Genomic DNA, 15,182 nt, shown 5'->3' with positions numbered 1-15,182 from the left:
TTTAATGACATTCAGACTTTACTTCAATCAATAACGGAGCAGCATCTCCTCATGCGGAAACAACAATAAGGACCGGAACTCTCTAATAACTAAAGTTCCTCGGGTGAATAATGTAAACTCACTACACCGGAATGTTTTAGCGCTTTCATGGCGAGTTTACTGACAGATATAAGTAAGAACTTTACACTACTTTATATTAGAAATGGCAACAGCGGAGGATGAATGTCCCATAACAAGAAGATAGAGGAAAAAGAAGAAGCTTATCGACTATGGCCTCGGTACAGACTACAAAGGCGGATGCGCACAATTTCTCAGGATTAATGCAGATCCTAAATACGGATCAGCAGGTACCAAAAGGTAACAACTACATTTACATTTAATAATATGTCTTACCTGTTACACACACCATAATAATACTCCTATGTTGAAGCACATCAAATGGTGCAGCCTACACTTATCACTAGAGATGTCCGATAATGGCTTTTTTGCCGATATTCCGATATTGTCTAACTCTTAATTACCAATTCCGATACCAACCGATACCGATATATACAGTCGTGGAATTAACACATTATTATGCCTAGGCCGGTTCTAACACTAATCAAATATCATCCCGGGGGCCGTAGATCATTCATTTGCGGACCGGATGTGGCCCTTGGGCCTTGACTTTGACACATAGGAGCGAGCATGATTGCACACACTTAATGGTAAGATGTATGCAAAACAATCACACACCAAGCCAAGAAGGAAGCACACCACCCAAAAATCTCCACCAACACTACAAACCACACCATGCCCTTCTTAAGGAGACAGTGACTGTAAACACGACTTGTCCGTGCAGCTGGGATAGGCTCCAGCCCACCCCCGAGACCCCGAGAGGGACGAGCGGTAGAAAATGGGTAGATGGATCCATTTTCTACCGCTTGTTGCGGGGGTGGGCTTGAGCCTATCCCAGCCGCATTTCGGGTGATCATACAAGTTTTGCCAAACAGTCTCAAACACTGTCTCTTTAAGACGTCCACGCATAAAATCACGCTCCTTTTTTTTTTGGGAGCTTATTGTTGTTTTGGTCCTTTTTACCTGGGCTTTTGGATTCGGTTAGTTCTAAATGCATGCCATGCTCAGTCTCCGTCGCCATGGTCGCTGCACACCTAGGCTGTGGCGAGGAAAAAGGGAGGCATGGGGGGGATACTGGGTGGTTAGAGACAGAGTGGTGTACAAAGAGAGTATGGCGATCTCCTTCATGATTGGTCAAAAGGTCCAGTGCCTCCATGGAAATGCCCCCCCTCTACCTCAAAGAACTACTCACCCCCAAATCCTCCACACGACACCTCCGCTCCGGACAGGCTAACCTCCGAGGACAAAGCTACAAACAATGGGAGACCGGGCTTTCTGCTCCGCCGCTCCCAGTCTGTTTAACGCTCTCCCTGACCACCTGAGGGCACCACAGACTGTGGATACTTTTAAGGAAGGCTTAAAAACCCTTCTTTTTAAAAACATACGGCGGGATGAGTTTACCAAGTATTGAAATGAGCTGCATTTTTTTTTTAAATAAAAAACTTGTTGTTCCAAATGTGTCCACTGGATGTCACAATAGCAATTCTGTTAGGATTAGCAAGAGGTACAAAGTAAAACGTGGCTGCGGCTCCTCTCCCTCAGCCCAAATGAAACTTAAAAACTATAACATCGTTATTTGGCACCCTTACTCCCCCATAATGTCTCTGTCAAAAACGAGAAAAACGTAACCCTTTTGAATAGTTTTTACCTCCGTTTCTTACGGTTTGTTGAGTTGGCACAGGATTGATAGGTGGACATGACAAAGGAGGTATTTGATACTTTGAAGAGTTTACATGTTGTGTTTTTTGTTCAATCCCAGAAAGACTGACCTAAAATGTAATCCTGGCTTTGTAAATACACTAAGACTAAGTTTTAGCCCATAGTGTTCTTTGTTGTGTTTTTGAAACTGCACCAATTCCCTCAGAATTTTCAACAAACTTGAAGTGTTTTTGTCCAGAGGATTATTTGTGATTTGTACATTTTCATAATGTGCTTGTTCTATTTTTGGCCAAAGTAAAACAAAGTAAACAACCAGGAGTTGTCTTTATTTTTAAGTTATCATGCCGTGATTTTACCATTCCTGAGCTGAAATTAATTAAACATATGGTTTGACAAAAGCAGACTATCTTTGGATCTCAGTAAAACTAAAAATAATGCAGCAGAAGAGAAAGAACAGAAAGTCAAACACAAATATAAATAGTTGGGCATTGAAAGAGTAAAAAAACAAAACATCCATCCATCCATCCATTTTCTACCGCTTATTCCCTTTTTTGGGTGTAATTATAGATGAGAAAGTGAACTGTAAATCTCATATAAAAAGATACAACATAAAGTGGCAAGAAATATGTCAATAGGGAATAAAGCAAAATATGTTCTGGAACAAAAACCACTCCATATTCTCTACTGCTCGCCAGTGTTACCATATCTGAGTTATTGTGCAGAAAATATGGGGAAATAAGTACCAAAGTGCTTTTAATCACTTAGCAGTTTTTTTTATTATTATTTTTTTAATCTGTCCTTTCTCGCCCATCCATCAATCCATTTTCTACCGCTTGTTACTCTCGGGGTCTCCAAGCCGCTCAGGCAAATAATGCAAAAAATAATGCAAAAAATGCATTTTCCCATCGACAACGCTCTTTCATTTTAATTAGTGCACGAGGGAAAAAAATGCCGAAATCGTTGGGGAAACGTAAAATAGACTCCGTGTGTAGAGTTTTTAAACATCAGTGGACATATGACTTTTTTTTGTTCAGTGTAAGGAAAAGGCAGTTTTTTTAATCTGCAATGAGACCGATTATATGTATACACACACACACACACACATATATATACACATACATACATACAAACATACATATATATATATATATATACACACACACACACATATATATATATATATATATATATATATATATATATATATATATATATATATATATATATATATATATATACACACATATATATACATATATACACACATATATACATATATAAATATATATACACACATATATACATATATATATATATATATATATATATACACACATATATACATATATATACACACATATATATATATATATATATATATATATATATATATATATATATATATATATATATACATATATATACACATATACATATATATACATACATATATACATATATATATACATATATACATATATATACATACATATATATACATATATATCAGTGACGTGCAGTCACTAGAGGCAGGTGAGGCGGGGCCTCACCTGCCATCATGGAAAGAAAAACATTTTTAAAAGAAAAAAATATATATTAAATTGTTAAATGTATCCAGTGATTATACTATAAAGTTATTTTCAATTTAACTTCACCAGTTTTAGATTATTTTTATTCAAAATCGCTGAATTTTCACATTTGCCGTTCAAATACTGAGAAGAGACGGTGCGGTGAACAGCAGCCAGTCGAGGCACGTCACTCAGTGCCTCAACATGGACGGACTCGGCTAACTGTTGGCCTGCTGTGCAGTGAGACTGTATTGCTATATGAATTATATTATACATTTCCATAGTTTAGTTAGCTGAGGTATATAATGTACAGTGTATTTTGTCAACAACTGTATGTGTGTAACGTATTTCTTGTGCTGAGCGATCATAAAACGGCTGCAAAAGACGCACTGGCTGAGGCTCCAGTAGCCCCGCCTCCTGCACCCCCGCCGTAGAATGCACGGCAACCCCTGACGGGAGTGTTATATCAACTAAATCCCACACTTAAACTTTCCACGTGCAAGATTGAATCTATTTAAAAAAGTTATTTCATAAGAAGCCAAAAAGTGCAAAAACAATAATGTTCGTGTTGGAGGAGTTGCGAATGACTGCTGGGCCACAACATTAGGTACACATGCAGACTGCAGGTGTATCTAATTCACAACTCCTCCAACACGAACATTATTGTTTTTGCACTTTTTGGCTTCTTATTAAATAACTGTTGTAACCTATTTTTATGGGCTTTCCTCTTTGTGACGTAATGGCCATAGGGGTCCATCGAGGCGTATATATATATAATGAATATTGCCAGTCACAGTTAACTTGTGCTCAGCTGGGAAAATAAATATATATATACTTATTATGTCATCCATTTACCTATTATAAACTGTTACAGGCGTATCAAATAATCATGTTAATGTTAAAAATGTAGCTTAATAATATGTGGGGATATAAAAGACATCCGGTGCTATCAGTCCGGGCGGAAGCGGAAATTGAGGTCATAAACCACCTAGGAGCACCTGTCAGACCCAGCGTTTTTGCTACGGAGCCACTTCATGGAAGAATCCTCATTTTTTACCTTTTTTGTGGACTTGCCATTGGCCTGTGGAGAACTGGCACAACGGACTCTTTTTCCAGGAGGACTTTGAGTTGGATGCGCAGACGCGGTGCCGTGAGTACGCAGCTGCGGCTTCCAAACATTTGATCGCTTGCCCGTACGTGCATGCCTCTATGTGCATGTCACGTACGTAACTTTGGGGACTTTGGGGAAATATATGTGCTGTATGAACTTTGGGGAGGTGAACGGTACTTTGGGCTGTGGGATTGAGTGTGTTGTGCAGGTGAGTTGTTTTGGCGGGTTATATGGATGGGAGGGGGGAGGTGTTTGTAATGCGGGATTAATTTGTGGCATATTAAATACGAGCCTGATCGTCTTGTGGCTAATAGTTATACACGTCTTGTGTTTATTTACTATATTAATCATTCCCAGCTGAATATCAGGTCCCACCCGTGACTCCTTAATTGCGTAGTGGCAGAGACACCCGGAGAACTTGGGTGCGTTTGTTACAGTGATGTTAAATTCCTGTTATGCGCTGTTATACAGTATATGCCTTGAGCTCTTATTTTGAAGGCGCCAAGAGCGGAAGTGATGACACGTTGGAGTGGAGCGGAAGTTTTTGAAAGAAGGTAAATAAAGTGGTCCTCGTGTAAACTGGAGCCTCCGTGTTTGTTATTTTGTAGTTTCATACAGTATAGGCGACATTTATAAACCCTCTGTTACACTTTTTTAAATAGATTCAATCTTGCACGTGGAAAGTCTCTCGTCAGGCGGTGCATTAATCCAGCATAACAGCGGCTCATGGACTTATTTTATAAGTAAAGGTAAGACCATAATGATGTTTTTTTAATTAAATGTGCTTTTTTGTGTGCTACAGTTTGTATGTGTAAAGTTAAAGTTAAGTTAAAGTACCAATGATTGTCACACACACACTAGGTGTGGTGAACTTTGTCCTCTGCATTTGACCCATCCCTTGATCACCCCCTGGGATGTGAGGGGAGCAGTGGGCAGCAGCGGCGCCGCGCCCGGGAATAATTTTTGGTGATTTAACCCCCAATTCCAAGCCTTGATGCTGAGTGCCAAGCAGGGAAGAATGCTGGCATGAGCTTTTAAACATAACCCGTTAACTGCTGCCAATCAAATGGTGAATAAGATACTCTTTAGGGTTCATATGTTTGTAAATCTGACTGTGATGAAGTCAGTGCCTCACCAGGCATCAACCTCACCGCACGTCACTGATATATATACACACACACACACACACACACACACACACACACACATACATATATACATATATACAGTACAGGCCAAAAGTTTGTACACACCTTCTCATTTCAATGACTATTTTCATGACTATTTACATTGTAGATTGTCACTGAAGGCATCAAAACTATGACACCTGTGAAGTGAAAACCCTTTCAGGTGACTACCTGTTGAAGCTCATCGAGAGAATGCCAAGAATGTGCAAAACAGTATTCAGAGCAAAGGGTGGCTATTTTGAAGAAACTCGAATACAAAACATGTTATCAGTTATTTCCCCTTTTTTTTGTTAAGTACATAACTCCACATGTGTTCATTCATTGTTTTGATGCCTTCAGTGACAATCTACAATGTACATAGTCATGAAAATAAAGAAAACGCATTGAATGAAAAGGTGTGTCCAAACTTTTGGCCTGTACTATATACAGTATATATATATATATATATATATAATGCTTATGTGGCTTTCATATGCTCATTTAATTTCTACGTGAAGTACATGAAACAGTTATCTACAATAATGTTTCTTCTACAAAGTACATCATTTTGAATGTGTTATTATACCGCAATAATAACGATAACCGTGGTAATTTTGGTCACAATGACCGTGATAAGAAATGTTCATACCGTGACATCCCTCGTGTTAGAGTCACAAAGCACTGCAGGAATGTAGCAGCAAGGTGTGTCAAATACGGCCCCAAATTTATACTTTCTCTTATAAAAGTATGTTTTAGTGTAAGTTTATGAGCTGGAGTACGTTTGGAACTATATATGGACGTATTATTTTGGTTTATTTCCTCAGAAAAACGACCGCAATTGTATGCACCCGGGCACAGCTGCACACGTCCTTGGTAGCAAACATGGCGCCTGTTGTTTAGTTGGCCATTCTCTCTTTATACGCCACTCTGGTTAGAGAGCAGGAGCTGGTAGTCACAGGAGAGTTAAATGACAAATAGCAGTTTTTATCTTATTTTAAACCTCCATTTGCTTGATTCTTCTAATTAAGCATCAAGGTAATACAGGGAGTTGCACTTTATGAACTCATTGTTTTTAATAGCCGCTGAGATTATCATATCGACTTTGAGGACCCCTGACTTAGCATGTTACAAACTATAAATAATAATAACAACTATAAAGTAGTGATGCTCAACCGCCTTTTAATTGAATTCGATAGGCGCACAGACTAAGACGTGCACAGCTTCTAGAACAGGGGTAGTAAAGTACGGCCTATTGGACACATGCGGCCCCTTGTGCCATTTGGCCCCGCCCACCTGGCATCCTCAAAGATGATGGCAGGCGCGCCTATCTGACTATCTGACTTCAAATGGCACGTTTTATCGATAGAGCTCAGTAGAAGTTGGGGCCACTTTGGGGTGCAGTGTACACGTGGTGGGGCCTGTGCGCATTTGTACTAGAGTCTGATAAAGATCAAATATTACTTGCGGTGTAAACAGTCAACTGGAAAAAAAATTCCGATTTTGAAAAATACGATTAAAAAAACAAAAAAATCGGATTTGGAAAAAAATCCAATTTAGAAAAAAAATCTAATATGGAAAAACTCGGATATGGGCCATTTATACGGGAGTCTGATAAAGATCAACTGCAAAAAATTCCGATTTTGAAAAAAAAAAAATCTGATTTTGAAAAAAATTACGTCGATTTTGAAAAATCTGTCAGAATAATTGTATCTAAGTTATCACAAAACGTTGTGTTGCCATGAGTTCCCGGCGAGAGGACAAAAGTCTGTCTTTGATCCTACCAAGCAAAAAGCTTGTAAAACTCCACTGTGTACGATGGGAAGCGACATGAAGGCGTCGATTTCTTTATTCTATTGTAATCCACAGGAAGATTTTGTCTTGACCCGAGATCTACAAAGCGGAGAGGAAGCAAGACCTGACTCCCCTCCAGGCACCTTTTCTTTGGACTGTTTTGTGACAAAGGCAGCGGCTGTTTACGACCCCCTTCCTTTAGAAACAGCTGTTGCCATGTAATCAAGGAAAGTCCAAATAAAAAGAGGAGGCGTACAATCTTTCGTCAGAGCGTGGTGGAACGCCGTACACGCTCTCCTCATTGAGCCAAATTTAATTCTGTCTCTGTTTGATTCCTTGCTTCTTGTCTTGTTTAATAGATGTCATCAGTGTTTGAACCTGACAAATCAGATTTTGAAAAAAAAAATCTGATTTTGAAAAAAAAAAAATCTGACTTTGAAAAAAATTACGTCGATTTCGAAAAATCTGTCAGAATAATTGTATCTAAGTTATCACAAAACGTTGTGTTGCCATGAGTTCCCGGCGAGAGGACAAAAGTCTGTCTTTGATCCTACCAAGCAAAAGGCTTGTAAAATCCACTGTGTAGGATGTGAAGCGACATGAAGACGTCGATTTCTTTCTTCTATTGTAATCCACAGGAAGATTTTGTCTTGACCCGAGATCTACAAAGCGGAAAGGAAGCAGGACCTGACTCCCCTCCAGGCCCCTTTTCTTTGGACTGTTTTGTGACAAAGGCAGCGGCTGTTTACGACCCCCTTCCTTTAGAAACAGCTGTTGCCATGTAATCAGGGAAAGTCCAAATAAAAGAGGAGGCGTACAAACTTTCGTCAGAGCGTGGTGGAACGCCGTACACGCTCTCCTCATTGAGCCAAATTTAATTCTGTCTCTGTTTGATTCCTTGCTTCTTGTCTTGTTTAATAGATGTCATCAGTGTTTGAACCTGACAAATCATATTTTGGAAAAATACGATTTGGGCCACTTTGGGGTGCAATGTTGACATAGTTTATGTTATACTCATGTTAATTGCATGCAAGCCTAAAAGATTGCCCACCCCTCTTTTAGAACATGGTGTCTTCTACCCAATTGCTCCTATTCAGAAACAAACAAAAGCCCCCCGTGCGACTAAGCACAGAACATGAGACACTTCTGACCGAGTCTGGGAAAACCTCGCCGCCTCCAGTGGGATCAGGATCGTCTCCAGTGGGCTCGGCATGCCGTGGGCTTCCTTCCCTTGTCTCGCTCAGAAATGTCCCGCCCCGGAGAGCTTCTTTGTCCTTTCTAATTGCATCCAGAGCAGGACAAGGAGTCAACAAGCGGGCGCTCTGTTGTTGACGCGTTTTGGGTGAGCGGCAGACGAGATGAGATGGGAGAAGCGCGGGGAGCGGCCAAGCAGAAGTGGAGCTCTGGCGTATCACCATGCTGCAACACAGGCGCTTTCAAAGGCGGCTCAAACATGGCGTCGCCGTCGCAGCGGAAGCTGGGCGGCGCCGGCAAATCCAACGGCATGGCTGAGTGCCATGACCACCAGCAAAGGACGGCGGCCTTGCTGACAGAGCAGACGGACGAGCGTGGCACGGTTTACCTATTTGGGCCGCACAGCTCGACAGCGCTGCGCACCACTGCAGTAAAACCTCAGGAAACATGGGAGTTTTTTTTGTGAGGGCACAGAGATCGTTTTACCCCCCCGGGGATGGGTTCTGCTGCCTCAGCGCGGCGGCTTGGGGGAGGAAACGGTGACAAATAAAGTAGAGAACAGAGACAAAACAGCACGTTTGGTTTTGTTGGTATACATGGAACATGATTGTGGCATGGAGGGTGGCATGACGGTGTGGGGGGCTCTGCATGCAAAAGCAGGGGTTTTTCTGTGCAGACGGGACGCCGCCTGTGAAAGTATTCTGCAATGCGGGTTGAGCCATGTGTTACTTAGTCCGACTCCCTCTCAAAATACCATCATTTATGTGCCCACATGACCACGGCTGGACAAATACTACACAGAAACACACTTGCGGATTACTGGGTGTGGAGGGGGGGCGTGGCCTGCGGACCTGCAGCGAAGCGGGGTGTGCCGGGACCGACTTCTAGATCAGCGACAGGTGCGTAGATGGCCCACCTGTGTCTGCTTATCTAATCACCTGTCGCTCTGTTAAAAGGCAGCAGCCGGGGAGGAGAGGAGAGTTGGAGTCGGAGGCCACGCCCCCTCCAAACTGGGCATTAAATCGCCTCAGTAGACTACAAAACAGGCTATGTTCCGGCGCGTTTAAAAATCACTAAACGCGCATCAGCGATTAAAACATATCTCCACGTGATGCTGTCACAATGAAAATAATTGTAAAAACATATTAAAAGTGAAAAAATAAAATATGATATTATCCGGACCATAGGGCGCACTGCCGACGAATGGTCTATTTTTGATCTTTTTCCATATATAAGGCGCACCGGATTATAAGGCGCATTAAAACCTCGAAAGGCCTTAGCATGGACAGCACCTTTTAGCTCTTATTTCCAATATTGTGTACACTACTGAATTGGGGTCTTATGGCCGCGTATGTGGACACTTATACTCTTCTGACACCACCAGATGGCAGTATAACATACAATGGAATTTTGGAGAAAAAAAAATGTAAAAAATAAAAATTAGCATGTCACTACACATGAAGTACACGTTTGTGTACTTATGGACTAAGTACATCATATCAAAAGATGATTTTTAGTTTTTATTCTAATTAGGGTCCAATAAGCCCAAATAGCAAAGAGAAATTTAAAAAAGCATGTAAACAAACAGCTTGGGCCTTAAGAGGTTAAAGGGGACATATATATATATATATATTTTTTCTAAATGGAAAACACTTCCTTGTGGTCTACATCAGTGTTTTTCAACTTTTTTTGAGGCAAGGCACATTTTTTTCATTAAAAAATCCAGAGGCCCACCACCAGCAGAAAACGTTAAAAAATGAAACTCCACCAAGTCGTCGTGCCTTATTTTGAGTTTGATGGTGTTTTCTTGTGTGTAGTGCTTTAGTTCTTGTCTCGTGCTGTTATTTTGGTGGCCCTTCCTGTTTTGTTGATGTTTTCCTGTAGCAGTTTCATGTCTTCCTTTGAGTTAGCAAGCAAGGCTATTTAAGTTGTTGCTATCCTTCTTTGTGGGGACATTGTTGATTGCCAAGTCATGTACGGATGTACTTTGTGGACGCCGTCTTTGCTCCACACGCTGCAAGTTTTTGCTGTCGTCCAGCATTTTGTTTCTGTTTACTTTGAAGCAAGTTCAGTTTTACTTTCGTTTTGCATAGCCATCCCTATGCTTCAATGCCTTTACCTTTCCCTTTAATCATTTTTGGTTTAAGCGTTACATACCTTTTTACCTTTTGCATATTGGGTTCACGACAAACCGTCCTCATCTCACTCGACACATTTCGACTTTTACAAAGCAATTAACTACCTGCTGCCACCTACTGCCGAGCTCTACACACCACAGACACTAAGGAACGGCACATATTTGCAGATTATAATTATTGATTTGCAAAAAAATATTTTTCGGACCAATAACGGAGCAGCATCTCCTCATCCTGAAACAACCACACCGGAAATGTGTCCCGTGAAAAACCGTCCGACCGGAACTCTCTAATAACTAAAGTTCCTTGGGTGAATAATGTATACTCACTACACCGGTATGTTTTAGCGCTTTCATGGCGAGTTTACTGACAGATATAAGTAAGAACTTTACACTACTTTATATTAGAAAAGGCAACAGCGGAGGATGAATGTCCCATAACAAGAAGATAGAGAAAAAGAAGAAGCTTATCGACTACGGCGTCGTCACGGATTACAAAGGCGGAAGCGCACATTTTTTCAGGATTTATGCAGATCCCAAACACAGATCAGCAGGTACCAGAAGGTAAGAAAAGTTGCTTTTGCATAATTTTGCGAAACAAAACGCCAGATAATGTCTTACTTTATACACACACCATAATAATACTCATATGTTTAATGCGCCGACAATCCATCAAGCGGTGTGGCTTCATAGTTTACCAAAGTCGTACTTAAACATTTTGATATATTTTTGAGTGCCGTGTGTAATGTTCTATATTTTCATTGAACATATAAAATGTTGATGTTGTTCACTTGAGTCATATTGCAGTCTACACATATCTCTTATGTTTGACTGCCATCTACTAGTCACACTTATCATTACACCATGTACTAAATAAAATAGCTTTGAGGTGGGTAAGCTCAACCAAACGTATTCCTTACATTAGGCGCACCGGGTTATAAGGCGCAATGTCGAGTTTTGAGAAGAAGAAAAAAAGGATTTTAAGTGCGGCTTATAGTCCGAAAAATACGGTATTTGATGTCCAAACTTGCAGCACTCATCAGAAGCCGGAAGCCAAGGATGCCGCTCATAGTTGGTTGAATCGATTGGAAGTGGCGGACAAATCATACTTGGTCAACAGCCATACAGGTCACACTGAGGGTGGGCGCATAAACAACTTTAACACTGTTACAAATATGCGCCACGCTGTGAACCCACACCAAACAAGAATGACAAACACATTTCGGGAGAACATCCGCACCGTAACACAACAGAACAAATACCCAGAACCCCTTGTAGCACTAACTACCCTCCCCCCAACCCAGCCCACCTCAACCTCCTCATGCTCTCTCAGAGAGAGCACGTCCCAAATTCCAAGCTGCTGTTTTGAGGCATGTTAAAAAAAATAATGCACTTTGTGACTTCAATAATAAATATGGCAGTGCCATGTTGGCATTTTTTTATGCATAACTTGAGTTGATTTATTTTGGAAAACCTTGTTACATTGTTTAATGCATCCAGCGGGGCATCACAACAAAATGTGTTAATTCCACGACTGTATATATCGGTATCGGTTGATATCGGAATCGGTAACTAAGAGTTGGACAATATCGGAATATCGGCAAAAAAGCCATTATTGGACATCTCTAGTTAAAATATGACCAAAATTCAATGGTCAAATTAGCCTCAGAACCTGACATTGATTGAACATTGTCAAAAAGTTGTTTCAATGTTATAATTGAGTTGCTCAACATCAGGACCTAACTCAACAAGTTCTCAACGTTGTTTTAATGTATTGTGCCTGCTGGGTTGAATACTGTTTCCACAAAACCTTGCAGGGGACGAGGGTCAAAGGGGGAACCCATAAGATTTTGGTGAGAATATGGATATAAGGTAAAAAAAAAATAGCCAACTTTCCGAGTGAAAAGCAATATGTTTTTCAGTCACAATGGACCGCCTAAGATGCGGATATGAACATTTGTCATCATATCACGGCTAAAAGTTCTTCTGGAAGGCAGACAAAAGAGCACCGACGCCTCTCAAGGCGAATGCCGACTGCAAGGCGTTGGTGGTCTTTGTGCCTGTCCACCGGAGGCTTGGCGGACTGGACAGACAATTTAGTTGTGTCGCCTATCACATGACATTACATTTTCCACTCCGTGGTTAAGTAGAGCGCTCAAGTGTGCAGGGAGCAGCAGCCTCCAGACTCAGAACCCCCCCCCACCTTGACCAAAGACGAGCGAGGCATTTTGCAGGCAAAGTCACAAAGGCATTAAAAGAGAAAATTACGTCGCTGGTGGAGATCATGGTTTGTTTTAGTACCGTATTTTTCGGAGTATAAGTCGCACCTGCCAAACATGCATAATAAAGAAGGAAATATATTAGCCTACTATCAAAATTACTTTAAAAGTCTTATATAAGTGTTATAATGGAGGCAACACATGGTGTAAGTGTCTATATTAGCCTACTATCAGTCTTATATAAGTGTTTTAATGAAGGAAACACATGATGTAAGTGTCTATATTAGCCTACTATCAAAATGACTTTAAAAGTCTTATATAAGTGTTATAATGGAGGCAACACATGGTGTAAGTGTCTATATTAGCTATATTAGCCTACTATCAAAATGACTTTAAAAGTCTTATATAAGTGTTATAATGAATGCAACACATGATGTAAGTGTCTATATTAGCTATATTAGCCTATTATCAAAATGACTTTAAAAGTCTTATACAAGTATTATAATGAAGGCAACACATGATGTAAGTGTCTATATTAGCCTACTATCAAAATGACTTTAAAAGTCTTATATACGTGTTATAGTGAACGCAACACATGATGTAAGTGTCTATATTAGCTATATTAGCCTATTATCAAAATGACTTTAGACGTCTTATATAAGTGTTATAATGAAGGCAACACATGATGTAAGTGTCTATATTAGCCTACTATCAAAATGACTTTAAAAGTCTTATATACGTGTTATAGTGAATGCAACACATGATGTAAGTGTCTATGTTAGCTATAATAGCCTAGTATCAAATGACTTTAAAAGACTTTAAATCGCACTGGAGCCCGGCCAAACTATGAAAAGAAAATGCGACTTATACTCCGAAAAATACGGTATATAAAAGTTCTTCTTACCGTCCAGCAGTCGCTCTGTGTGCAAGGCTGACTGGGAGTGGGAGTGTGTGTTCCACCTGCCTGCTGTCACCGTGCATCTAGGGCACTACCTGGAGTCAGGTATCACATGCAGTCACGCTCAGCTGTGTGAGTGTGAGGCTGTGACATCTCTTCATATTTCCTCATATTGCTGCTAAATGTAGAGTCGTGTCCAGTCAGCTGACACTTTGTTTTGTTTTTTTGGGGGGTGGTCCTGAGGGGATGGTGGCCTGTGTCTAACAGTGCTGCTGTGCCGTGGAGGCACAAAGTGACACTTTGTCCCCTAGCTGGAGAGCCGGAGAGTACAGAGGGGCATTCATGGTTTCAATTGGCTGATGCGCACAGGGCCGATCATTGTGGCCTAACAGTAGGCATGCTGGCACATGTGTGCTGATAGTGTTTTATGATGTGGCGAGCCGCACAATTCCTTAGCACAGGGGTCGGCAGCCCAAAACGATGAAAGAGCCACATTGGACCAAAAATACAAAAAAACAATCTGTCTGGAGCGGCAAAAAATGAAAAGACGTGTATGTAAGTGTTATAATGAACGCAACACATGATGTAAGTGTCTATATTAGTTATAATAGCCAAGTGTTTTTCAACCTTTTTTGAGCCAAGGCACATTTGTTGCGTTGAAAAAATGCGGAGGCACACCACCAGCAGAAATCATTAAAAAACGAAACTCAGTTGACAGTAAAAAGGTGTTCTCGCAATTGTTGGATATGACTTTAAAGCATAACCAAGTATGTATCACTATAGTTCTTGTCTCAAAGTAGGTGTACTGTCACCACCTGTCACATCACGCCCTGACTTATTTTGATTTTTTTGCTGTTTTCCTGTGTGTATTGTTTTAGTTCTTGTCTCGGGCTCCTATTTTGGTGGCTTTTTCTCTTTTTTTGGTAATTTCCTGTAGCAGTTTCATGTCTTCCTTTGAGCAATATTTACCGCATCTACTTTGTTTTAGCAATCAAGAATATTTCAGGTATTTTTATCCTTCTTTGTGGGGACATTGTTGATTGTCACGTCATGTTCGGATGTACATTGTGGACGTCGTCTTTGCTTCACAGTAAGTCTTTGCTGTCGTCCAGCATTCTGTTTTTGTTTACTTTGTAGCCAGTTCAGTTTTAGTTTTGATCTGCATAGCCTTCCCTAAGCTTCAATGCCTTTTCTTAGGGGCACTCACCTTTTGTTTATTTTTGGTTTAAGCATTAGACCCCTTTTTTACTTGCACACTGCCTCCCGCTGTTTCCGACATCTACAAAGCAATTAGCTACCGGTTGCCACCTACTGATATGGAAGAG

The 15,182-nt window shown here is 40.7% G+C and overlaps 1 protein-coding gene across 5 annotated transcripts in view; it reads right to left on the bottom strand.

The window, feature by feature from the left end:
* Positions 1–15,182, bottom strand: part of cracd (capping protein inhibiting regulator of actin dynamics) — a 44,949-nt gene that overhangs the window by 18,551 nt on the left and 11,216 nt on the right. For 2 of the 5 annotated variants that reach the window (XM_061978150.2, XM_061978152.2), the window contains exon 2: positions 8,995–9,129. The exons of 2 other annotated variants lie outside the window; for them this stretch is intronic. In XM_061978150.2, coding sequence (XP_061834134.2) covers positions 8,995–9,055 — 61 coding nt within the window. In that variant the 5' untranslated portion in view covers positions 9,056–9,129. Of the gene's footprint in view, positions 1–8,994; positions 9,130–13,863; positions 13,883–15,182 lie in introns of those variants that run through there. One more of the 5 variants, XM_061978155.2, reaches the window with a different exon arrangement.

Source organism: Nerophis lumbriciformis, linkage group LG18 (assembly GCF_033978685.3).
Source record: "Nerophis lumbriciformis linkage group LG18, RoL_Nlum_v2.1, whole genome shotgun sequence".
In the NCBI taxonomy this organism is placed as follows: Eukaryota; Metazoa; Chordata; class Actinopteri; order Syngnathiformes; family Syngnathidae; genus Nerophis; species Nerophis lumbriciformis.
This window is presented reverse-complemented; position numbering and strand designations above follow the sequence as displayed.